The sequence below is a fragment of the Doryrhamphus excisus genome, linkage group LG7 (genome assembly GCF_037039965.1).
Source record: "Doryrhamphus excisus strain RoL-2023G ecotype Guam linkage group LG7, RoL_Dexc_Guam_v1.1, whole genome shotgun sequence".
NCBI lineage: Eukaryota > Metazoa > Chordata > Actinopteri > Syngnathiformes > Syngnathidae > Doryrhamphus > Doryrhamphus excisus.
The window spans coordinates 6,796,841-6,824,381 of NC_136363.1; the positions used below are offsets into that span (position 1 = coordinate 6,796,841).

At 42.6% G+C, this 27,541-nt stretch overlaps 1 protein-coding gene across 2 annotated transcripts in view; it reads right to left on the reverse strand.

Moving 5' to 3' along the window:
* The window catches only part of cdk6 (cyclin dependent kinase 6), a 29,827-nt gene extending 15,403 nt beyond the window's left edge, over positions 1-14,424 (reverse strand). The window contains exons 1-4 of one of the 2 annotated variants that reach the window (XM_058047346.2): positions 13,752-14,423; positions 12,609-12,953; positions 7,224-7,359; positions 2,471-2,638 (exon numbers count right to left, since the gene is read on the reverse strand). In XM_058047346.2, coding sequence (XP_057903329.1) covers positions 2,471-2,638; positions 7,224-7,359; positions 12,609-12,832 — 528 coding nt within the window. In that variant the 5' untranslated portion in view covers positions 12,833-12,953; positions 13,752-14,423. Of the gene's footprint in view, positions 1-2,470; positions 2,639-7,223; positions 7,360-12,608 lie in introns of both variants that reach the window. The other variant, XM_078791976.1, reaches the window with a different exon arrangement.
* Positions 14,425-27,541: the final 13,117 nt, after the last annotated feature.

Genomic DNA, 27,541 nt, shown 5'->3' on the forward strand with positions numbered 1-27,541 from the left:
GTACTACAAACCAGGGGACGAATGCTCCCCATTCACGTAGAAATATACAAACACTGTCGTATGTGCTGAAGGCCAATAATTTGCAAAAGCCTTTTGAAAACCGTTTTCAAAACTTATTTTCAGTTTACAAAACACCATTGTTCTGTAAAAGACTAACCAAAACAACACTTTTATCTGTTTTGAATTTTTTTTTTTTAAATGTCCCGAGGGTTTCCTGCATTGTTCTTGCCGAGGTAACAACCAAAACAAACCTCTGGGTTAGGATTCTTAGCATTTATCAAGATGAAACCAAACTTGTTCACTATATGTAACCTTTGCCATGAATAATCACTATATCTCAATAATCAATCAAAACCGCTAGCTTTTTAGCTTTGATATGTCAGATTAACCCATCAGTTTTTACCCATCTGCCTGTCAGTCAAAGCGGTTCAATGAAGCTGTAGTCAGACTGGGTCATTAAAATACCATTAACAAAGCAACAGCCCCCCAGGGACTACCAGAGGCAGCCTAATCGAGGGCTCTGTACCAACCCAATGGGTGGTCTCCCTTACTTTCTTTCTCTCTCCCAGGGAGGGCCAAAATATGCGAAACATGGTAGAATGGTGATGTAGACGAGGCCGTCAGTCACGTGCAACCAAGCAGATCCAGTATTATTTAATGTATTATACCAGCGGGGGCCACTGATGTACATCAGTACCTCAGGGTTTTATAAACTTGACTGTTTAAAAGTAAACTTTGATGTACCAAAACAAGCTGATCAATCACAGCTGTTTCACCGTTCATTCAAGGTTTACATTTTCCGGAGATGCATGTCGAGCTTCGCCGGAGGGTTTTTGGAGGAGCCAGAGCCACTGTGACTACGAGCCCCGGTACTCCAGAACTGTGCACGATACAGTAAGTCAAAAAAAAAGAGTCAGCACATCTGCATGGAAAAGGTTAAGCGTTATCATAAATCTGTTCACACGGTTCAAGTAATAACAAGCAGAGTGTTAACGTTTGTGAGAGTGAGACAAGCAAGTATTGCAAGGGGGTTTCTTAACAACGATATGCAAATGATAATACCGGTCATGGTGTCATTTTGGAAGTGCAAAATTAATCATTCGAGAGCGAGAGAGAGAGAGAGAAGTGTCTGTTCCCTTAAGCAACAGCGGTTCTCTACAGCCCATCCGTCTGCCAATAACGGCAGCATTAGGTGACTAAATAAGTAACTGCTGCTCTGTGTTGGGCAAGGCTGAAGATCCTCTTAAATGTTGTGAGGTTTTTGTGCACATGTGCACCACCGGTGGTGTTGATAATCAGCTCCTATTAGACAGAGGAAGCTCAGAATGGCTGAATGATGATGGCTGTGTTTTTTTGGGGGAGAACCTAACAAGGAGGTTTCAGACAAGAGAACATTCATCTGCAACCAAAGGCCCACTCTCACGCTATTTGATTTTTGCGATGAGTGTGTGTGTGGTGCAAAAGATTTCAGTGACTCAACATCTGTCGCTCATACTTGAGGGTGAATTCCCTTCAGGTATGAAAGTGTCCCCCTGCCAGTAATAAAACAAGCAATGACCACAACAAAAAGCCCATACATAGTATACTGCACAGTGCAGCTTGTGAATTGTATATTATGATATTTATGATAAGCAAATCTAAAAAGGGGGCGGCACGGCGGTCCAGTGGTTAGCGTGCAGACCTCACAGCTAGGTTCAATTCCACCCTCGGGCATCTCCGTGTGGAGTTTGCATGTTCTCCCCGTGCATGCATGGGTTTTCTCCGGGCACTCCGGTTTCCTAGGTTAATTGGCCACTCCAAATTGTCCATAGGTGTGAATGGTTGTTTGTCTATATGTGCCCTGTGATTGCCTGGCAACCAGTCCAGGGTGTACCCGAAGACAGCTGGGATAGGCTCCAGCACCCCCGCGACCCTCGTGAGGAAAAAGCGGTAGAAAATGAATGAATGAATGAATGAAATCTAAACAGATAATATTAAATCATGCTATAAATGATGTGTGATATATAATGTTGCGACAACAAACAGCAACTCAAACGTAGTGAATTACATCTGCTGGCTCTCTGACTCTTTACCGTCTCATCTCTCCCTAAAGCCAATGCCTTCCAAAGAGTCTTTCAGTCTCTATATTATCTGGTCATCAGAGCCCAGAAGCTCAGCAGTGGGATATCAAAGTGCCGACAGCAGGAAAGGGAGGGGGTCCCTGCGCCTCATCATCTGTTCCATCCCGATCCACTGTTGCCACTGAGGGATTCTTAAGAAGGTTCTGGATTCTCACTTTACACTACGAAATTCTATCATTGCAGCTTTGATGTTACCCGTGAGCGCCCGCTTGTCGCTTTTGGTTGAAAGTCCCACGGGATGGGATATGAAGGCAGTGTGTTTGCGTCTTTCATTTTTCTTATTTGCTTAAAAATACAAGAGAAAAAAAAACAATTTATTTAACAAATAATTTGCCGTTGAATGGACTTACCACAGAAGTGAGCGCCATTTGGAAGCTGTAGATGCGGGCGAGACCAAAGTCGGCGAGTTTGATCTGTCCTCCGCTGGTGACCAGGATATTTTGCGGTTTTAAGTCACGGTGAACCACGCGGTGCGAGTGCAGGAAGTCCAGCCCCTGGAGCAGTTGATACATCATATCCTGTAAGAAAAAAAAACTTTTAAAATGTTTGACATTGCTTGACATACTTACAATATTTAAGGATAAAATACAGAATGTGATGCAGATCACTTGTTGGATTTAACTCGATTGTGCAGGTGCACTGGAAAAAAAAAAGGACGGAAAATGACAAGAGTCATTCACGTCAACGCCGCCATCGTTATTAACTCCGGTGGCGGCCACACTTTGGGGGTGAAGGAGTTAACGGAGGAGGCCTGTGTCTTTTCTTGTCGACTGTGGCAGATGTTTGATAACTGACACACACACAAATGATAGAGGGAGGCCCCCGCTTTCATACAAGCACGGAGCTCTGTTTCATAGCAGCTGCTCCGCTCAAGTTAATTGGCGCTCCCTCTCATTTTATGACCACAGGCTGACCTCAGAAATGGCCATAGGCGCTGCATCAATAACAGTGGAGCTAAAGTAAACCGGCGCGGGGAGAAAAGGAACTATGTCGGACCAGCTTAGACTTGTTCCTTTCAAACTGAAATACTCCCAAAACAGGTCTTGCACCTGTAAACAAGTAACGAGCCATTGATAAGGGACGCCTTGTTGTTTTTGGCTCAGGAATAAAGCTCATTCTAAAAAGGGCAGAGCTATGGTTTTTGGTTGGTTTTATGGTATTCCAATAAAAGACCAGCTGACATATCCCAATGCAGGAGGGAAAACCGGGACGTATACTTTGCATGAAAGCCAGTTAAAAACGGTCCCACTTTAGGGTTGCCGTGTCTTATCCCAGCCTTTACATACACTCTCTCCTGTAAATACACACATGCCCCCCTCGCCCACCATCACACCCCCCCCCTCCACCCCTCCCTCCTCAGCCAAGACCTCACAAGTGACATGGACCCGAGCCCACAGCTCTATTCACTGGCTGACCAGCTGGTGAGTGAGTCAAAGAGGCCTGCACACTCAAGCAGAAAACATTAGCAAGCGGGCGCAGGGCTGGCTGCTGTGCAGCGCAGAAGACGAGACGGGACGCCCCACCGTGTACTGTGGACACGAGGAGCTGAGAGTGTGCTTGTTTGTATACACACACAAACTGCGTGTTCCCCCTGGCCCCGTGTTCACATACACGGAGCACAGCGCATTCCTATTTGTGTGCACTTCACCGTGGTCCAGGTCAAAGTTTATGCCTGTGTGTGTGTGTGTGTGTGTGTGTGTAGTAGGGGGCGTTAGGAGTGGGAGTAGGGGATCCTGACCAAGGGCAGGCAGGATGCATAAACAGACCTTCCTTTCTACATCTCCATCCAGCCATGACCTAGTGAGGAGGGCAGCAGACAGACAGGGTCATAGAACAGAGGGAGGCAGTTGGTTATTTTACGTGTGTATGCGTATGTGTGTGTGTGTGTGTGCAGGCTGACACAATAGCAACCCCCCAGTCAGTTCCTCCCTGCTTTAAATAACCATTTCAGCATGCTTCCTTTCAGCTGGATTTGCTAGTAAACACTAATTACCTCAGAAGTGTGACTCCTGGACAAACACACAAACAATGATGGCCCCCTTTGGCCTGGGTACCTTCCTCGCTGACGTATCAATTTCCACTACGGCTGAGTAATGACAAATATTACAATGAACATGACAACCAACACACACACACATAAAAAAAGAGTGTGATAGAGAACTAAATATGACATGATGGGAAACTAATAGAAAGTAATAAAACTTCAAAAGAAACAATGTTACACAAAAGGTTTGATCTCCAAAAATAAGCACAAGGAGCAAGAAAAAAGTAGTAAGTCCTGCACAAGATGCAGTTGCAACATGGCTTTCTGAGCATGCCTCCTTTTCTAATGCAAATTTACCAGAGGCAGCCATATTGTTTATTGTAGCCAAGCACAATATGGGACATCTGCCGGTTAGCGTTAGTGTAATTCCCTCCCCATGCTTCATTAACCTCCCCCTTTATAGGCTCAGAGAATAGAGCTGTGGATGCCGGGACGATGGCGGCGGAGAAGGGTGGGTGACACCCTGCAAGCGGTGGCCGGGCCGAGGAGCACCGAGCCTGGGCTTGCTCGGCTGCTTGATGTGCTTCCAGCTCATTTAATTCCTGGAGGAGGGCCTCTTTCATCAATGAGCATGTGGTGGGTCTTGAGGCCGAGTGGTCGGTGGGGGGGCGGGGGCAGAGGTGGACAGGCTGGCAAGGGAGTGGGGCGTCTGGTTGTGTGCCGATGATGGACCGTTTTTTAACATCTAGGAGATTTAATGGTGACCCACCAGTAAACACCAAATGGGCTTAGTTGAAGCAAATTTGAATTTTTTTTTTTGACGGAGACGCCGATCTGGTTGTAGAAGTCGAGGGGGGTACTTTGCGGGGGTGAGTAACTGGGCAGTGTCCACTGTCCTAGAAATAACAGGGGATGGAGCCAGTGTCATGTTGCCACTCCATCATTGTCCTTTTGTCTTCCAGTGGCTCTAGCTGCATGGATGTTAAGAGAAAGCAAAGGGAGGGAGGAGCAGTGGAGCCTCCAAGCGACTCAACAGGTGGTTGAACCACCACTGATCTTATGATGGAATTAATGCAATGCTGGAGAACATTTTTAAATCAATGATTCATTTGTTCGTTAGTTCCCAATCAATCTTTTTATTTTGTCTTTTACGGCTTTTCCCCATCAGGGTTCTACACAGCCAGTCGATCGCATGTGTGATTTGGCTTAGTTTTTGCACTGGTTGCCCTTCCTGACACAACCCTCCCATTCATTCGGGCTTGGGACCAGCACTGGAAAACTCCAATGGCTAGGTATTGGGCCCTCGTTTGGGAAACATTTGGGAGCCACTGGTTTAAGAAACGCTAGTAGTATTCATTTAAAAGAGAGTACACAGAGGAAAAAAATAATTGGAATAATTGAGCTTCAACTATCCAATATTCTTTTAAAACAGGATTGTCCAAAATGCGACCCAACGGCCATCCGCAGCTTGTAAATTGTTTTTCTAAAAATACAGCTAGACAAGAAAACGGCAAAAATAAAAATAGCAAAAAAAAAAAAAGAACTTGTTAGTTCAACAGCTGCCACGGTCCAGGCAATTCTACACTTGATCAAACTTACTTAAGATTTGTCAGATCAAAACACGTTGCCTGCATAATCAATAAATTAGCCGCATCATGGCTTTAGATGCAGGTTTCAATGTGTGAAAAATTTAGCAGTCTGTTGAAGTCTTTTTTTTAGCAAAAATGTGTGACCAAATATATTTTAAATCATTCATTCATTCATTTTCTACCGCTTATCCTCACGAGGGTCGCGGAGGGTGCTGGAGCCTATCCCAGCTGTCTTCGGGCGAGAGGCGGGGTACACCCTGGACTGGTCGCCAGCCAATCACAGGGCACATATGGACAAACAACCATTCACACTCACATTCATACCTATGGACAATTTGGAGTCGCCAATTAACCTAGCATGTTTTTGGAATGTGGGAGGAAACCGGAGTACCCGGCTAAAACCCACGAACGCACGGGGAGAACATGCAAACTCCACACAGAGATGGCCGAGGGTGGAATTGAACTTGGGTCTCCTAGCTGTGAGGTCTGCGCGCTAACCACTTGATATTTTAAATCATCACCTATAAAATCAGAAGTTATTAAGTTATAAATTAAAAGTATACATACATAATCCTTCAAGTTTGCATCGATTATAGTATTAATGGATGACTCCATATTGCTACAGCACGGACACACAGTATCTCAACAATTAAGAACAACAAGAAATGACAGTGCCAGACACCAGACTGTCTTTAGCTAAAAGGCCTCAGGTCAGATCCACCTGCTTCGTCTATGCTTACACAGTATATCATCAATACTACAGTTTGTCACAACTTTCGCACGTATACCCGGCCTCGGGGTGCAAAAAAAATCTATAGACACACCAGCTTCCACAATGTCTCCATTTCAAAAGTGACACTTAAAACTTTGAGGCCGAAAAATAGAGCTATGCCTCTTCAGTGTTGTACACGATAAATATTGAGACCTCAGGGTGAAACACGATTAAGAGATCTAAAATAATAATAAAAAAAGATTAAAATACAAGAAGGCAGTCACAAAGAAAGGGTTAATGACGCGCCTAGTTCCGACCTTTGGGCAAATTGTAAGTGAACACTAAGAGTGGATTTCCTTATGAGACTTCCTTATGTTCAGAACAACTGGTGAGTATAATTGCTAAAATGAAAAAAACGAACATTACCATTAATTCACAACACAAAACACAACACTCATTTTCTCGGATAACATTCTTGCCAAGGGGGAAGACCAAGTGAAAACAAGGAGCCTTTAATTTAGAGGCCATTTGCCACATGTGCCAGCCTTTAAAAACACCCTGGTAGTGGCGATGTTGCAGAGAACTGCGGAGAAATGCCTTGGTCGGTGCTACACAGACGTGGCTGTGGTCATTGCAAGGCCACAGAGGATTAGCAAATATCTCCTTTTATATTTAAAATAGAACATGGAGTACAAACTCAAAAGTTGACTTTCAATTCAACTCAAGTGGTTTTGATACACGTCATTCACATCAGAATACAGTGTACTACACAATGGTACAGATACAAACTACTTAAGTTACAGATCGGTCAGAATTACCTTAATGGTTTCTGGCGGTACGCCGGGGTCAGGGGCCTTCTCTAAGTAGGTGGTCAGGTCTTGATCCACGTGCTCAAAGACCAGTGTGAGTTTGGTTTCACGGTTAGTCCGAGACACTGTACACACATCAAAAAGCCTAGAAGAAGAGGGACAGAAGAGATCAATACAACTGATCGTGTTCAGTAAACAAAACAAGATGGTTTCTCTTTGCGGTCATGACTATGTTCCCTTAATACCTACAAAGATGTGCCTGGTTGGGACTTCATACTGGTATTAAGGAGTGCAGAATTACGGAAAAACCAAATGGTAGAATGTTTTGGTAACCCTAAATGTATCTTGGTGACTGAGGAAGTGGACGAGTAGATAGCCGGATTGCACTTGAAAGGCTCAAGCTAGTGACCAACAACACACAAAATGTATACGGAAATTAATTCAATTCAATTCGATTGTTAAAGTAATTCATGGAAAATAAAAGGTCGAGTTTGAAAATTTTTGAGGTTTTATTATTCAAAAATTATTTTAACGAAAATTGGTACCTTGTACTACCAATACCGAGTCTGAGGCCACAAGCATCGGTACCGTATCATTGAAATCGGAAAGGTACCCATTCCTAGTGTTGACCATTGCACTGTATAGGTAAAATAATACAAATACTTCTAAGTGCCATATTTATTTTAAATATTTGGTCTCAACAAAAGACCTTATGACCAATCGTCATAAGGTAGTCCTACTGTCAACAACTCAGTTTCCTCTATGTGGCAAAAACTTCCGTATAAGAACAAAGTGTAAAGTATGAAACTCTGGTTTAGTACAATCAGTTATCAAATGGTGTCATGAAAGCAGCATGAATGATTCCTGACTAAAATACATACTGAGATAGCTAGCTTGTTGTTGTGTGCACCAATGTCATTATCAACAGAAAAAACAACCCTGGTAAGAACCGATCTCTTATTTTTATGCCAATATCGGTTAGCGAATGTTATCAGAGAACCGTTATTAGCAGAAGTGGATGATTTTGGTCATTTTCAGTCGGTGGTATGCAAGTTTCAAGTAAAGCTTAGCTCACAACCGGGAATACAATTGTTTTTTATGTTCCCCAAAGTGGTTGTGTTGATTTGTAGCATTATCATATATGGCATTTACACACTCTGTCTCAAAGAAATAGTGCTGACGTAACATTCAGGATGTACTCGGGGCAAACCAGTACAACAACAAATGGACTTCTGAAGGTGTTCATTTGTTAGACCTACAGGTTATTGCCTTTGTATGTGTTTGCACACATATGTATGTAAATAACTTTAAAGCTAATAAAATAAAAACAAACAAGGGCGTGGCAAATTAGGCAAATTCAGTGGGGATGTTTGTTGTCTTGCTGGAAATAATATGACAATGGTCACGTTGGTTGAATACTCAGTTATTTTCAAGTGATTAGACCAGAGGTAGGGAACCTATGGCTCGGGAGCCAGGTAGGGCTCTTTTGATGACTGTATCTGGCTCTCAAGCATTTCTTACCACAATAAAAATTTATTTTTGCTAACATTTTAAAGTAAACATCACAGAAATGACTGTTAAAAATAATATTAAAAATCAACAACTTTTTTATCCATTTAATTCGTCCATCTATTTTCTACTGCAATACGGCCGACCATATCCATCTTTCCTGATATTTTCCAGGTCAAACACCAAAACTTGATTATTACTGGGTAATGCGGTAGTCTACCTCGGTCATTGAGATGTCAACATGTAAATATAAACTTTTCTCCTTTAGTCAAAAAGTCACCTAGCTAAAGCTGCAGAACCAAGCCTTCTGGCAAAGATGGCCAAAAGAATGAAATATACTGAGTATGGTGCAAAATTATGCAGCAGCAGAAGTTGTATTAATGGCAACAAGTATTTGATTTATTATTAGACACTGCGCTGCTCACGAAAGTGTGCTGGCCACACCCCATTGGCTTGGGGTAGTGTGCCTGGTCTACACAATTAGAGCCCATTATATCTAAAACTGTTGGTCTTACATAAAAATGCACACATTTTATTGCATTCAATGTTTAAAAAAAAATGTATATGGCTCTCACAGATACACATTTTAAAATATCTGGCCTTCATGGCTCTCTTAGCCAAAAAGGTTCCCGACCCCTGGATTAGACTAAAGTCTGAGTCATTGATGTCAAAAGTCCTAGAGTTTGAAGCCTATAATGATAGTCAAGCCGAAGTAAAAGTCATAAAAATTGTGACTTAAGTCCATACCTCTGGTCATTGTTATTCCTTTTGCTCTGCTTTTTCCATTTTTTGTTTTGTTTTATTTCTACAATGTGCAACAACAGGGAGAACCCTTTAGACACCCCTACACTATAGCTACCTCATTTTTTTGTATACTTGTGACACAAGATCAAGAGACCAGCTTCTGCAAAATTTTCTGCAAAATATTGCAAAGTCAACCCAATTTTGACGGGTTGTACATTTCTTAACACTGTACCCAAGTAGGACGACTAAATGCAGTGTTGTTTTTTTCAAGCCATCGGATCCTAAACATTGGTGTTTATTGTTGTGAAACCAAGGCCAGGAATCCAGATTATGTCAGCAGACCTGCCAAAGTGGGGTTTAGTGAAAACCAGCAATGGTGTGTGTCCTCTTCAAAGAGATGGGGAACACAAACAGCATTCCTCGAGCAGCGCTATGACAACTCCTGATGCTCTTTGGGAGCTTTAGGAGAGCTGCTCGGTAGCTGCGGCAATGGGCAGCATCTTCCATCGTCAGAGTAGCAAAACTTAAAAAGTATGTCCGGCATAGTTGTTTTTTTGTTTTTTTTTCATCAATATCAAATATTTGCTCAGGGCATGTGGATGATTAAATATGACTTTGCAGCCAGCAAAACATGACAGAAAATCAACAGAATATGCTTTTGTTAATAATCTCATTATGCTAAATGTGATTGAGGGAAATATTATCATCAAGGGGACCCTATGTGCGACATTAGTCGGGCATTTAAAGCGGTAGCAAGTCAAGAAAAGCCTAAATGTCTGTTATTCAGTCCTCTCCAGCAAGCCATCAGGTGTCCATGCCAACACTCTTGTAAGCTAAGGACTTGGTCAGTACGACTATGAAAGAGAGGTGATTCGTTCACGGTATTAGTGCCGTGTGTGATGTCACAGAATAGATGATGGTGGCGCCCTCCTCTTGAAGCGTTGGGGTTAAACGCCCCTCACAGCTCGATTGTCGACCTACAATGGGGGCTCTCAGCAGACACTGAACATATGGAATGAATAATGGAGCTCATTACAAACATCCAGGGGTTGCCTGGAGTCTCACAGAAGGCCCACAATGCACCCTTCCTAGCTTGGCTATGTCGTGTTGGCTAAACCGTTTGGGGGGGGGGGATTAGGTTCCGCCATCAGTTCAAAGAGCTTTAAATGATTGCAACAAACACTTTAAACTCCTGCTTTCACAGTGGCGGATTTAAATCACTAAATAAAATTAACCTGGGACATTTTTAAATCCCTTGCTTGATTGCAGTCGAGCAAAAATAGAATCCATTGTGATTTCATTCAAAGCCGGGATCCATTAGTCATTGATGCAACAGGGAGTTATTCTTAAAAGGTGCATGCCATGCTTCTGAAATATCTGTTTAGAATTTCCCCAATACATAATACAGAGAAATAACTATTGGTTCTTGGAAACAAAATGACCTCAGGCGTTGCACTTTGGTCCAAAATTATTCATACTCATATTTATTTAGTAAATTGGTATTTTTACAGAAAGTCACAGTGCATTTTGTGCATGTCTGCGGCTCCTTTAAATATTTAAAAGTTGTAATCCACACGTGTCAAACTCAGGCCCATGACTTAAAAACAGCAACATTTTATCTATTACACCCTGTCTGGTCAAAACACCACCTTGAAAAGGTAAAAGACACTCTAACTACAGCAAAGCATGCTGGGGAAAAAGCATAATCTGCCCATTCCGTAGATGCTAATTCTACAGGATTAAATATCTCGCAGATTGCGATGTTTTTGTGCTGATATAAACACTGTACCTTTTGCCCAGACACTAAGAGTATGATGAAGTGGTGGTTGAGGAACAATAACTTTATTGAAACCAGCAACCATGCCAAAACAACCGTATATTCTTGATATCGTTAGAGCAATACACATATCCCTGGTTTATTGTATTTAATTGCTTTAAGACCCGACCGTCATAAGTAGGACTCCGTACAGATAGATGGAATATTTTCATATTTTGAGCATAGAAAAAGAATTACCTCCTAAATATGATTTTCAACATTATTAGAGTCCTCTAGACATGAAATAGCACCCCTATGATCACCTTTACACTTGTATTAGCCAATACAGTAGACAATACATACAAATAATAAGCTATTGAGACATAAATAAGACTTGTGGTCATGTGTGTTGCTGTAAATGTGTTCCAGTGCTCGGGGAGCTGATAGGAAGTGAAGTCATGGCCGCAACAGTAGCTTGTTGACTTGACTGACAATCAAGTCACGTGCTTATGTGGCTCACTGACCAGTCCTGACACCTTGTGCCTAGGGTAAGTGTATTTTGGGAGAAAAAAAACATGATAGAGTGAAGCCGGGATGTTTTTTAAGGGATTAGCGTATATTGTTATATTGTTCAGAAACAAAAACTCACATTAGGAATACAATATTTCACACAGGAGGTCTTTGGGGGCAAGTATTGAGTTTAGTTTGTTACAGTTTCATGTCGTATCTTATTTGTTGTATTTGTGTATTGTTAAATTACTCCCAAACAAGTTTGGTGTTGTTTTTTGTTTTCCTAGAACCTTGTGATTATAATCTCAATCAACACAATAAAGGCAAAACATGGGAAATACTGGCCCTGTGTTTACTTGGTATCAGATTGATACCAACACATACAGCATTGCTTGTGAACATGCATTCATTCATTCATTCATTTTCTACCGCTTTTCCTCACGAGGGTCACGGGGGTGCTGGAGCCTATCCCAGCTGTCTTGGGGCGAGAGGCGGGGTACACCCTGGACTGGTGGCCAGCCAATCACAGGGCACATATAGACAAACAACCATTCACACTCACATTCATACCTATGGACAATTTGGAGTCACCAATTAACCTAGCATGTTTTTGGAATGTGGGAGGAAACCGGAGTACCCGGAGAAAACCCACGCATGCACGGGGAGAACATGCAAACTCCACACAGAGATTGAACCCTGGTCTCCTAGCTGTGAGGTCTGTGTGCTAACCACTAGACCGCCGTGCCGAGTCCATGCATGTAATAATTAATTTTATTTAATTAAATAAAGGTCAGCAGCACACATAGAAAAGCATGTATGAGAACAGGCTCTTGATGAGTGTTTAGGCCACCCACCTTTTCACCCCCCTCACTTACCTGACAACATTAGGATGCTCAAATGCCTCAAGCTGCCTCAGTACCGCCACCTCCCGGATGGTCGACAGTGGCATCCCCTCTTCCTCAGTCTGAACACGAACTCTTTTGAGGGCTACAAAGCGTCCCCCGTTCTTCAAATCTCTCGCCTTGTACACTTTTCCATAAGCTCCTTCTCCAATCTCGGCCACGGGTTCATACTGCGTACCACCAGCTTCTTTGTCCATTTTTGCTTATTTTTTTCCTCGTCTCTTGTCGAAAATATTACGGGGATTCCCAGCGAGGGTGACGGAGCCAGCCTTTTCTCACCAAGCCATAGTCAGAGCAAAAAGTTGGCACATGCCATGCCTAAGATGACAGAGAGACACAGATGGAGGTGGACACCATCTTTGTCAGAGTTGGTCAAACTGTGCTCCAGGTAGCAATCACACGACTGTCATCATGTTTTATTCCGACTATCAATACAAAAGCCTCGCTTGCTTGCTGCTGCTTCTGCTGCTGCCTCCCAACTTCCACTCCTCCTCCTCCTGTTACGCTTAACAACTTGTCTTCCTCTTCTTAAAATATATTTTTCAAAATGTCACTTCATCATTAGCATCTTTTAGCTAGCGCTGCGTTAAAGAGGAGGTCTGGTGCGTTCAAGGACTCAACGCACATGCAAATACTCCAAGATGTAGGCTGTCTTTAAAATCAATAAATTAAGCAGAATGTAAGAAAACCGAGCGAAAATAAAAAGTACAGAGCCCCCTGCAAAAAGTACTTCGGATGTAGCAAACTAGCTGCTTCCCCTGTCCATTTTTAGCTAAGTGTTACTGAGGCCACACAAACTTAGCGAGCACATGGCTGTCTTACTGGCTGCATTGTCTTCAACTTTCCAATTTAAAACGCTGCAAAACTCGCCTGTCGAGCACCAAATATCTCCTTATCATTTTAAATATTGCACCTGCGAGGTTTTAATGATACTTTCATTCGCATAAAAAGCCGTGGATATTTTTAACACATTTTAATTGATACAAATTAAAATAAGTTCGAACGCGTGTTTTTTTTTTTTTTTTGCCTGATCAACGTTACCGGACTCTAGGGCAACACACTTTTGGTATCACATTGATCACAAAACACCTTCCCACACACACTTTCAGTGTTTACCTCGTTTTGTGGTGTCAATAATGTGTCGCAACGTCGGCATGTCCGATAAACGTGAGGAGGCACTCGTGTCTCCGACAAAAATGTGGTCGCTCAAACGCATCCCTGTCCACTGTCCTCCATGCGGGGGCCACACAGGTAGTTGGACGGTGCATGCTCTAACCCCCCATCCCTCAAACTGCACCAGCCCAGGCAGGGACACTCAAACTGGAGGAGGCGGAGGAGGAGGGTTGTACGAAACACGCACACACTGCTACAACTGGAGGGGCTGGTGGGGGGGTGTGGGGTACGCAGGACAAAGGCAAACGCGTGATACAAGCCCTCCAAAGCCACGCTCCTCTTTAGATTTCCCCCCGTCTTTTCTTCCGTATATCCCCAAACAGGCCCATGCAGCAGCAGCCCCGCTCCGCCGTGTGAGCTCCGTCTCCGCCTGGCTTTCCCACGCCGGCTGAATGTGGCCTGACCCCCTTCAGAGAGGTTTGACACGGAGCGGGGACATTTCCGCATTCCTCCCCGACTACAAAGGCACACCGCCTCCTCTTTGCTCTCCCTCGGCCTCCTCGGTGCTTTACCATTCATAGTCCTCCACGCCGCCGGGTTTTGTCTCCCGTGTCCAACTTCGGGAGCGCCGCAGGGGTCGGGGAGGGGAGAGTGGAGGTTTATTGGATGGACGGCCACACTATCTATCTCCTCTCACACAGTCCATTCAGGAGATCCTGCGGCAACAAAGACCCGGCTCTGGGGGGGGGGGGGTACAATGTGGAGAGCTCAACCTGGATGGTCCGAAAAGGGGTCAGGTTCAAGGCCCGGGGGGCTTGAACTGTGACATCATCTCTGGTGGTCATTTTGACTTACATCCTTACAACAATATTAGCTGCATGTGCACAATTTCAATTGGCATATTACATAATCAGGCGTGCTTTGAGATATTAATTATGTACCTTGGCTCAATAAAGGTTGGGAAATATTGCATTAATGAACCCTGTCTATAAATTTACGCTTTACACATGTCCGAAAATGACTAAGAAGCCGATCTGCCCGGACACTAAGAGTATGATGAAGTGGTGGTTGAGTAACAATAACTTTATTGAAACCAGCAACCAAAACAACCATATATTCTTGATATTGTTAGTGCTATAACATATCCCTGGTTTATTGTATTTGATTGCTTGAAGACCCGACCGTCATAAGTGAATTTCTCTGTACGGATAGATTGAATATTTTCATATTTAGAGCATAGAAAAACCGTTTATTACCTCCTAAATATGATTTTCAACATTATTAGAGTCCTCTAGACATGAAATAGCACCCCTATGATCACATTTACACTAGTATTAGCCAATATAGTTGACAATAGATACAAATAATAAGCTATTAAGACATAAATAAGACTCGTGGTCATGTGTGTTGCTGTATGTTTCTCAAAGTTTCACTTACAATATTTACAATTTATAACAACAATTATAATGACAGTACAACTTTTGCATCATTTCACAACCATCAAATTGCATTATGGCCAGTTTCAGTAAATTAATGCTCATTTATGTCAAATGTTTTAGCATTGAGACCTAATGTCAGATTATCTCCATAAAAAGGCCAGCTGTAAGAAGCATTATCATAACTATTGGGAGGTTTGTACTGTGAGAAGATAACAGGAAAAGGGTCCTATTTTGAGGTAAAGTTGGCTATTTTCGCTGCCCAACTTTTTTGGTGACCTCCAAGTATTTGCATGAGAAAAGACACAAAGCAAACAATGTCCCCAATTACTGTAAATGTGGGCATTTACATTTTTTGTCATCATTGTTCCTGTGAAATCCACTCTGAGAGCCATTTGCCTGGGTTGAATAAATTTGCATGGTGGCTTTTTTGGGGGGAGGGGGGGTGTGCTGGAAAACAAACCAATTCTCTGTGTGCGGTAAAGAGATGTTATGTTGAAGGGACTCTATCATCGTAAATATCATCATAATAATGCTTGCTAAAGACAACTTTCTGATACAGGCTGCAATGTAAAATGAATGAAAAGCCAACCGGTCAGTCCAAATTGTGTCCAAATCTAAAACAAAAACAAAACACTCCCATACAACGTTTATGCATCACAATGCATGTTGCTGCAAAGCCTCATCTGGCAAATCAGCCCATGTGCTGTGAGAATCTGCCACCGGCTTCCCTCCGTGTGGAGGAATGCTGCTTGACAGAGCCACTCCTTCGGATTTTATATGAAATGTCATTGAAAAATTTGCAGTGTGGACATTTTCACACAGTCAACATTGCTTTAAGTATCTTGGCTAGTCCCTCGTGCTGAGTTTTTCCTACATGCTTTATGGTTTTTGTAAAGCAGACATTTACAGTACAAAAACAGCAAAGTGGAGAGCGTGGAGTGTAATACTGCAAAGTTCAGAGCTCAGTTGTTTTCATGTCGTACTGTATTCCTAACTATTCATTCTTAACTATTCTATTCATTCATTTTCTACCGCTTATCCTCACGAGGGTCACGGGGGCTGCTGGAGCCTACCCCAGCTGTCTTCGGGCGATAGGCGGGGTACACCCTGGACTGGTCACCAGCCAATCACAGGGCACATATAGACAAACAACCATTCACACTCACATTCATACCTATGGACAACTTGGAGTCGCCAATTAACCTAGCATGTTTTTGGAATGTGGGAGGAAACCGGAGTACCCGGAGAAAACCCACGCATGCACGGGGAGAACATGCAAACTCCACACAGAGATGCCCAAGGATGGAACTGAACTCGGGTCTCCTTGCTGTGAGGCCTGTGTGCTAACCACTCGTCCGCCATGCAGACTATTCCTAACTCATTCATTCATTCATTCATTTTCTACCGCTTTTCCTCACGAGGGTCGCGGGGGTGCTGGAGCCTATCCCAGCTGTCTTTGGGCGAGAGGCGGGGTACACCCTGGACTGGTGGCCAGCCAATCACAGGGCACATATAGACAAACAACCATTCACACTCACATTCATACCTATGGACAATTTGGAGTCGCCAATTAACCTAGCATGTTTTTGGAATGTGGGAGGAAACCAGAGAAAACCCACGCATGCACGGGGAGAACATGCAAACTCCACACAGAGATGCCCTAGGGTGGAATTAAACTCGCGTGCTAACCACTCGACCGCCGTGCAGACTATTCTTAACTAACGTTTATCAAAACAATACCTCTTAACAATACTAGCATGGAAACACCCTTTATTGGTGTCTCTCTGATTTCATCCCTGGGTGTTTTTGTGACTTCTGGACACAGAGTTGACAGATTTTATTCAAGAGGAGACTGAGGGCCGCTGCAGCACAGTGGAGACTGCGGAATTTGTAATCTTACTAATAAGTAAAGCAGACAACAACCGATCATCCTGGTGTCTCTGTACATCTTTGATCGTATCTGTGTGTGATTTAATGGCTGTTAAATTGTACATAGTACAGTAAATAGACACACTCTATTAGAGAGGAGACTGAGGGCGGCAAGGAAACACATTTGATGTAGAAAAGTATTACAAAAGTAATACAAAGTGAGTTCAAATGTCTTTCATTTGGTGAAATATGACAGTACATTTTTACTATAGAGCAGGGGTCTCAAACTCAATTTACCTGGGGGCCACTGGAACTAGGGTCTGGGCGAGGCTGGGCCGCATCAGGTTTTCCAAAAAAAACCAAAACGCATTTATTAAAAACAGAAAAATATACAAACTTTTTCAGTGCTTTGGTTCCGATTTTCTACAATAAAAGCTCTGATAAAACATTCCACTGTTCTCAAATATCTTAATTTTTATTTTTCTGCACAAAATAAGATGAAAAATAAACAAACAAATCAAGAATAAAGAAAATCAATCAATCAGTAATAAATAAATATAATAATAATAAAACGGCACATAATAAAAACTTAAGAAACCACATATAGTTGGTGGGTAGACAAATATTTTTTTTCAGATTAAAATGAACAAAGCATTATTAGAGCCCTGGAGACATGACAAAACACGACTATAGTCACATTTAGACTCTTTTTATTTACAACATATTGCGCAACTGCAGGGTCATGAGACACATGCTAACTCGCAAACTAGAGAGCCAGCGACCTAAACGGTAGCCTTCTAGTTATTTCCTTTAAACTTAAATAGCCAAAAAGTTACCACTTCCACACGGATAGGGAGGATAACTACTAACAGTTATTTAACCTTTAACATGAACATTAATCAAACGTAAGAATTTTTTCTGGGTACATGATACCATACAGCAGAGGTAGGGTACCTATGGCTCGGGAGCCAGGTAGGGCTCTTTTGATGACTGTATCTGGCTCTCAAGCATTTCTTACCACAATAAAAATTTATTTTTGCTAACATTTTAAAGTAAACCATCACAGAAATGACTGTTAAAAATAATATTCAAAATCAACAACTTTCTTATGCATATTTCCCAGGTTAAACACCAAAACTTGATTATTACTGGGTAATGCGGTAGTCTACCTCGGTCATTGAGATGTCAACATGTAAATATAAACTTTTCTCCTTTAGTCAAATAGTCACCTAGCTAAAGCTGCAGAACCAAGCCTTCTGGCAAAGATGGCCAAAAGAATGAAATACGTCTACGGAGTACGGTGCAAAATTATGCAGCAGCAGAAGTTGTATTAATGGCAACAAGTATTTGATTTATTATTAGACACTGCGCTGCTCACGAAAGTGTGCTGGCCACACCCCATTGGCGTGGGGTAGTGTGCCTGGTCTACGTAATTAGAGCCCATTATCTAAAACTGTTGGTCTTACATAAAAATGCACACATTTTATTGCATTCAATGTTTAAAAAAATGTATATGGCTCTCACAGATACACATTTTAAAATATCTGGCCTTCATGGCTCTCTTCGCCAAAAAGGTTCCCGACCCCTGCCATACAGCATCCATATCAAAACTTGCACGGGCCGCACTAACATTAAACTTTCATATCAAGGCGGGGGCCTCAAGCTAGTGTCCTGCGGGCCACATTTGGCCCGCAGGCCACGTGTCTGAGACCCCTGCTATAGAGAGTTCACGTGATCTCAACAAACCTAAATAATATCATAAACAACTGTCATGCACCTACAAAATGAATCTAAATCCGTCCATGGCTCCTACAGAGACTGAGGGCAGGAAGAAGAACTGTAACGCTGCAACATTCAGAGCTAAGACGTTGTTTTTGCTGTTATAAAGAGTCAGGTTACTTGCAGAGTTCAAGCACATACTGTATATTTATGTCTCCGAATGTATGTGATTGTATCCTTGTGTGTTTTTGTGTGTGTGCGTGCGTGTGGCAGCTGCTCATCAGCCCAACCAGGAGAGAATTACAAGCCTCCCAAGGGGGACAAGAGAGGCCAACAAGGGGCAGGTGATTCACAGTCGCTCCCAGATCTCCTTACACACACACACACACACACACACACATGCATAGAGACAACTGAAGAGATTGATTGTGGGCCTGTCTCAGACTAAAAAGGGTGGTGGGGGGGTGTGTCCATGCTACAGGTATAGCAATCAGACAGCTGTCACACCTGAGGGAGAAATAAATCCAGTTTGGATTACTTTTCAAGTGGTCAGGATCAATCTGCATCACCTATGTTGCGTTTAAGCACACAACATGACATGATGCCAGTTAACAATAAAAACCTTTGTGTGTGTGTCGTTTGATTTCCTCTCTTCCGCTTTCTTGTCAAGCCAGACTCCAGAGTCCCGAGTGTGTGACGCACGCAAAGCCCCCTTCATTCTTCTTCCCCCATGTCGTCCTCTTCGTCTACTCCCTGGCACAGCCCCCCCCCAGAAACAAGCCTCTTTCTGTTGGGCCATCGCCATGACAACCAAGCCACTAACTGGAAGAGGCGACATAAAAACCTGCTCTTTTCAGGAACACCTGCTGCCTCCAGAGATGGAGAGGATCAGACTGGACGCACAACTGCTTCCCAAAACAAGGTAAAGACAGATGTTGAATTTCTGAAGTTACATTGATAACATCAATGAATTGTATAATTAATTAATGAACAAACGATCCAATATAGATCTGATTTGTCTGGTTTCAGGATCTGGCGGAATAATATTGCTTGTTGACTGCTGTGGGATTGAAAACAAAAACTTGCTCATGGTTTCCAAGCAGCTACCTTAAATGTGTGATCCCGTGACAATAAAGCAGGATTTGCGAGTTGTGCGGTGTTGTTGTGAAAGTACTTTGCTCTCGAGCAGGCTACATCACCATGGTAAACCGTGCTGGAACACAAACACTCGTTGGACACTTCTTTAGGTACAGCTAACACAGAATTGACATTTAACATCAGAATTGTTCCAATGTAACCATTCATTCATTCATTCATTCATTGTCTACCGCTTTTTCCTCACGAGGGTCGCGGGGGGTGCTGGAGCCTATCCCAGCTGTCTTCAGGCGAGAGGCGGGGTACACCCTGGACTGGTCGCCAGCCAATCACAGGGCCAAACAACCATTCACACTCACATTCATACCTATGGACAATTTGGAGTCCATAGCATGTTTTTGGAATGTGGGAGGAAACCGGAGTACCCGCAGAAAACCCACTGCACAATTTCAGGTGGCATCTCCTTGTCATGCCAGTAAGGTTGGAAGCCATCAGGACCGTCATGGTTACATATTTTCTCATCAAAGAATCAAAATTGCTTCCACCTTTCAATGTCCCATGTTTGGTTCTATTGTGTATTTTCATAGTATTCCAATGCTTTTGCTTGTGTTTGCTATTTTCATTCATGTCTTTGACAACAAGCACTTTGGATTTCTTCAGTCTATATTTAACTTGATGTAGACCAGGGGTCTCAAACTCAATTTACCTGGGGGGCCACTGGAGGTAGGGTCTGGGCAAGGCTGGGCATAAACGCATTTATTAAAAACAGAAAAATATACAAACTTTTTCAGTGCTTTGGTTCCGATTTTCTACAATAAAAGCTCTGATAAAACATTCCACTGTTGTCAAATATCTTAATTTTTATTTTTTTGCACAAAATAAGATGAAAAATAAATAAACAAATCAAGAATAAAGAAAATCAATCAATCAGTAATAAATAAATAAATATAATAATAATAATAAAACGGCAAATAATAAAAACTTACGAAACCACATATAGTTGGTGGGTAGACAAATTATTTTTTTCATATTAAAATGAACAAAGCATTATTAGAGCCCTGTAGACATGACAAAACACGACTATAGTCACATTTATACTCTTTTTATTTACAACATATTGCGCAACTGCAGGGTCTTGAGACACATGCTAACTCGCAAACTAGAGAGCTAGCGACATAAACGGTAGCCTCCAAGTTATTTCCTTTAAACTTAAATAGCCAAAAACTTACCACTTCCACACGGATAGGGAGGATAACTATTAACAGTTATTTAACCTTTAACATGAACATTAATCAAACGTAATAATTTTTTCTGGGTACATGATACCATACAGCATCCATATCAAACTTGCGCGGGTTGCACTAACATTAAACTTTCATATCAAGGCGGGGGCCTCAAACTAGTGTCCTGCGGGCCACATTTGGCCCGCGGGCCGCGTGTTTGAGGCCCCTGATGTAGACTTTGCAGTTGGGGCTCAATATCTAAACCATATCGAAAGAAAACCTGGATCCTTTCTGTATGGAAACAAAACACATGAAAACTAATTCAGTCCTTATTATTTCAATGAGGGCTGGTGAACTTAAATCTGCATCTTCAGTTAGAAGTCATCAACACATGTTCATCTAACGAACTATGAGGTTGCTGGCTGGCGTCCTCCTGTTCCGGGCGGAATATTCTGGAGAGGTTGGTGAAAGAACTTGTAGTGCCTTAGCTGCTGTTCATTAAGTGTATTAATGATTAACTGAGAGTGCTATTGTCCCTTCGGGTCCAGCTGTCCTTCCTCAGTCGCTGATCCACTTGGATGCCTCTGGACCACTGAACCGGTTCTATTCATGTGTTTAAGTGACAGCTGTGTGTACATGCACTCACCTGCAGATGCAGAGAAACACAACAAAAACCAAATAAATGCATTAATTCATAATGATTTTTTTTATTGCACCACTCATTGTGTCAAATGCTAAGTCATTTAACCCAATCCACCAGTTTTTCATCGTCAACCAACCATGTTTTAGTTCACACCTCAAACTGATTACATCACCACCGCGGATGCTTGAGCACAGCGCTTTCAAAAACAAGAATGTCTCTGTTGATGATATTGCGGTGAGATAGACCCCACAAGCAGTTATCCAAGTTTTCTTATCCATACATCTCCTCCTTTTCTTACAGGAACTATGGTATCACCTATCAGCACGTTGCACTCATGTATGGGAACTAGGGGTGGGCGCATTGATGGAAATATTGATAATATCTATGGAACGGGTGCCATCCAGTGTGGATGTACCTTGGTAAACCTCGCTCCCTGACACCTTCAAATTTATCTTAAAAGTTTTGTTGTGTGTTTTGTTTCCGATTATGGTAATGGTTTTATTTCATTTGAAAACGCATCAGATTACAATTGAATGCATCACATAATCAGTTCACGGTTCCACATGTCCAAAAGGAGTAGGAAGAAGCAAGGCTTATTAAATCCTACCACTCCATCTGGTACTTTTACAATCAGTAACTGTTACATTTGTTCACTTCCTGCTTTCCATAATACAGTTTTGTTGTGTGTTTTGTTTCCGATTATGGTAATGGTTTTATTTCATTTGAACATGCATCAGATTACAATTGAATGCATCACATAATCAGTTCACAGTTCCACATGTCCAAAAGGAGTAGGAAGAAGCAAAGCTTATTAAATCCTACCCCCATAGAAAACCTGTTTACAACATTATTAGAGCCCTGTAGACATAAAATAACATCCCTATAGTCATCTTCACATTCATAATACCCATTATAGGAGACGAAGTAAAAGAAAATAAGTAAGTAGCAGCAGTGGCATGTGTTTTTATTAGGGATTATTGTATCTGTTTTAGTAATCAAGTCTGGTGCTTGTGTGTTTCACTGAACATTACAGTAACATTACTGACATCTAGTGGCAAGGGTATCATTGTCATTTTAAATATTTTAATACTTGAAAAATGATAAATTTTAGCAGAACATTTGCTTCAGTGTGCATATGCCGCATTTAAACACTAAACAGCATGATAATAATTCATTACATTTCATAGTGTTTCATGTTATCGTTGACAAAAACACAAATTATTAGTGTACTATCTAATGGTAATGGTTTTATTTCATTTGAACATCAGATTACAATTGAATGCATCACATAATCAGTTCTCAGTTCCACATGTCCAAAAGGAGTAGGAAGAAGCAAAGCTTATTAAATCCTACCCCTCCATCTGGTACTCTTACAATCAGTAACTGTTACATTTGTTCACTTCCTGCTTTCATAATACATTTTTTGTGTGTTTTTTTTTATTTTGAATTTGTAAATTTTTTGTCCCGTACTGAAGTACAAGGTGATATGACCATACAATGACATTTTGTATACCATAGTAGTGATATATATAGCACAACATGACTCTTCATCTTTGTATTTAGCAAACATCAACTGCTTGTATTGTTTCTTGAATTTGCTCATCGCTGTGCATTGTTTGAGGTCTTTACTTATTATAATCATGATCAACAACAAATTCAATACAAAATCACAAAATCAATCAATGATCTTGACAATTTCTAGTATTAAAGAGGACCTATTATGCTTTTTTTCCCCCATTTTTCTGACCTATAAGTGTAGTTAGAATGTTGTATTTTCATGTTAAACCATACCAAAGTTTCAGATATTGACGTTTGGGATGGCTCTGAATGCTCGGTTTCACTCTGTGACATCACAGTGAGTCGGACTTCCTTATATAGACGTTTTCGAAAACAAGCTGTAGGCCTTCCCTCCACTGCTCTGCTGTACGGTGAAATCTGCACCATGTTTGCACAGAGTGGGACCAATTATTTTGGAAATCCAAGGAAATACAGCTGGAATAGGTGCAGATTCTGGAAGGTCTACAAACCTTTCCGTGTAGCTGCTCTACAGGAGTCCACAACTCAAAACAAAGGGCATAATAGGTCCTAACCACACAACCTCAAGGCAGTCCATCCGATCTTTGAACTATCTTTGGCAGATTACGTTTTGGATAACGGTGCATGTCACTAAAATGATCTGCTCTGATTATATGAGTGTGCATGGTGTACAGTATATGCATGCGCCAGCGGTTGAGTGACAAAAAGCATTAGCATGTTCCATGACTGGAAAAAGAAGGAATGTAAGGTTTCTTTATTGTTTGTGTTTATGTGTGTTTAACTCCCACAGTAATCTCGTTAACTCTTGTCGACTCGAAGGTGGTCAAGTGTTGTTTTCCCTTATCCCGCGTTTTTACGACGGTGTGAAGCATAAAGGACAAGGGAGTACTGACTTTCAGCCTTGGATGGCAATGTGTCTTAGCAGCCAGTTTATTGCAGGAGCGAACATAGAGGTGGCTGTGTCCATTCAACTCTTTATGCATGCACGTGCAAGCAGCCACACAAACACATGCCCTCAGACACCAGTTGTGGCATTCGCACTGAGGTAAACATCCACATTTTCAGAGATGTGTGTGTGTGTGTGTGTGTTGCATGAAAAGGCATTTAGCATTTCTCAATCTGCAGGGAAAATTAATGAGTCCATGCTGCGATGGAATAAATGTTCACTTTCATTTCTATGCCCTCGGTAAATATTAACTAAAACATTCTACACTGACGTGTCTGGAGTTGACTAATTTCACATTTAAAGGCTTTGCTGTTTTCTCATTTGCTCCACATGTATCAACCCAAGAATTATACCTGTTTTTTTTGCCGCTTAAATGAAACATGGCAAAAATTACTAATGACTTGGTCACACTACAAGTCAGTATTGTTGCTGTAATATTCGGTGAGACACACAAGCACCAGACTTGTTCGCTGGAACAATTGCATGTCTAAGTTATCTCACAATGGAATGGCCTTTATTGTCATTATACAAGATGTACAACGAGATTGGAGAGCTTCTCCTTTCAGTGCAGTAGTCAAGTTTAAAAAAAAAGGTATATAAAAGTAGAGTAGGCGGCACGGCTAGGAGACCAGGGTTCAATTCCACCCTCGGCCATCTCTGTGTGGAGTTTGCATGTTCTCCCCGTGCATGCATGGGTTTTCTCCGGGTACTCCGGTTTCCTCCCACATTCCAAAATCTTGCTAGGTTAATTGGTGACTCCAAATTGTCCATAGGTATGAATGTGAGTGTGAATGGTTGTTTGTCTATATGTGCCCTGTGATTGGCTGGCCACCAGTCCAGGGTGTACCCCGCCTCTCGCCTGAAGACAGCTGGGATAGGCTCCAGCACCCCCGCGACCCTCGTGAGGAAAAGCGGTAGAAAATGAATGAATATTAAGCTGCTACTTATTAATTGAAGTAAACGACGCATTACAGTAACAGGAAACTGATCAAATGTGCATTGCGTTTCATCAGCACCACCACCTACCATTAAGGCACACTTTGAGGCAATTCTTCAATTTGAGCTAACAGCGACAGGCTTGTTGACAGTGCAACCCTCCCTTACATTGAGAAATGTGCATGTCTGACTGGAGGCAGAAGAGGATCTGGGTTAGACAGACAGCAGGATTTGACATTGGCTGACTTCCTGTCATTGACTGCGGGTCACATGTGTTGTGCGTGGGCGAAAGATAATGGAATGCGTTAAAAAGGGTTAGGCTCCTTCCAGAAGATACTCTGTCTCACATGTATACAAAACGTACACTAATGCTTGGGTGCATGTGTGTGCATTCAAGGAAGACAAATAAGTAAGTTCTGTTTGTTTGAAACTGCAGCGCAGATACACACACACACACACACACACACACACACGCAATCTTTCACGCTGTTATGAATGAAGTTAACAGTTCCTGTCAGGCACCAAAGGAGCCGCCGCGTCTGAAAGAGATACAAAGGTTGAATGGTGCAGCTGTGAACAAAGTGTGCAAACTAAAGTGCAGCACATGTACACGCATACACCCACACACCGCGCAACATGTGCATCCAACATTTTCAGTTTCCTTCTGTTATAAATCTTTGGCGCGTGAATGGCAGCTTGTCATCCAATGGAAGCGCTCGCACGCAGGCAAACATCCCGCCCCTTTTTCTATGCGGCCTAACTGCTCCTGTTAAACCTTTCTCCTGTCTCACTTACAGTGTAACGTTTGTGCAATGTGAAGCCAAAAAGCATTTTAAGGCGCATGACATCAGAGGCATAATATCCGCTCATCAGGAGGCACTCGAGAAGTACTGTACTCTACTGGAACTGGAACCTTTATCTTCTATACCAATTGTCCGAAAGAGAAAAAGATAGATATGTGAGCCTGGATCAGTAACTGTTACATTTGTTCACTTCCTGCTTTCCACGTGCCAATAGAGTGGCCTTGATGTGGGCTGCTGTGCTGTGTCTGCTCTGACTGCCTGCAGATGGAGGCCAAGGTTTCCAGTGAGAGGGAGAAGACTGCAAGAAATTCTGATTCAAACTAGCACAGACCTCCATTACCTCCCTACCTAATTCTATACCTATTCATCCAAATACAGCGCCATTTTAAAGGATGCCAGCTCTTGCATCTGTGCGACATCTTTGTGACACCCAAGTTGACAGCTCAGGTTTTTAGCTCAATGGCTAGCGCTCCCAACTCTCATTCTGTGAACCCTGGTTCGAGAGGGCATGCGCATGGGTGGACCAGACAGGTTACACCAGTTATAGTTGCTATCTCTACCTGAGCTGTGCTGTTGAGTGGCTCAAAAGCTCCGCCCTTTAGCCTGCTGGCTAGCGTACTTAATGATCACCTAACTTGTGAAAACTTGGAAACTTGAGTTTGCGAGACTTCAAGTTGGCAAGCATTAGAGGATGCTTTTTCTTTGGCTTTTTTGTACGTATCGTTGACTAGAAAGGCCCACCCACCTATCACCCATTCATTCATTCATTTTCTGCCGCTTAGCCCTACAAGGGTCGTGGGGAGGGGGGGTGCTGGAGCCTATCCCAGCTGTCTTTGGGCGAGAGGCGGGGTACACCCTGGACTGGTCGCCAGCCAATCACAGGGCACATATAGACAAACAACCATTCACACTCACATTCATACCTATGGACAATTTGGAGTCGCCAATTAACCTAGCATGTTTTTGGAATGTGGGAGGAAACCGGAGTACCCGCAGAAAACCCACGCATGCACGGGGAGAACATGCAAACTCCACACAGAGATGGCCGAGGGTGAAATCGAACTTGGGTCTCCTAGCTGTGTGGCCTGCGCGCTAACCACTCGTTCCCCATGCAGCCTATCACCAGGACATCCATCCATCCATCCATTTTCCTCCGCTTATCCGGGTCCGGGTCGCGGAATTCTATCAAGCCCAGACTTCCCGGTCCCCAGCCACCTCCTCCAGCTCCATCGGGAGGACACCAAGGCGTTCCCAGGCCAGCTGTGAGACATAATCCCTCCAGCGTGTCCTAGGTCTGCCCCGGGGCCTTTTCCCGGCTGGGCATGCCCGGAACACCTCACCAGGGAGGTGTCCGGGAGGCATCCGGACTAGATGCCCGAGCCACATCAACTGACTCCTCTCGATGTGAAGGAGAAGCGACTCTACTCTGAGCTCCTCACCCTATCACCAGGACATGTCCTGTTAAAACAGTTCATATGGCCACCATAGGTTATAAATACCATTTATTAAAAACCATAGGTTTTTAATAAATTGACACACAAAGACTGGAGATTTTTGAAAATAACAGATGAAATTTCTACACTG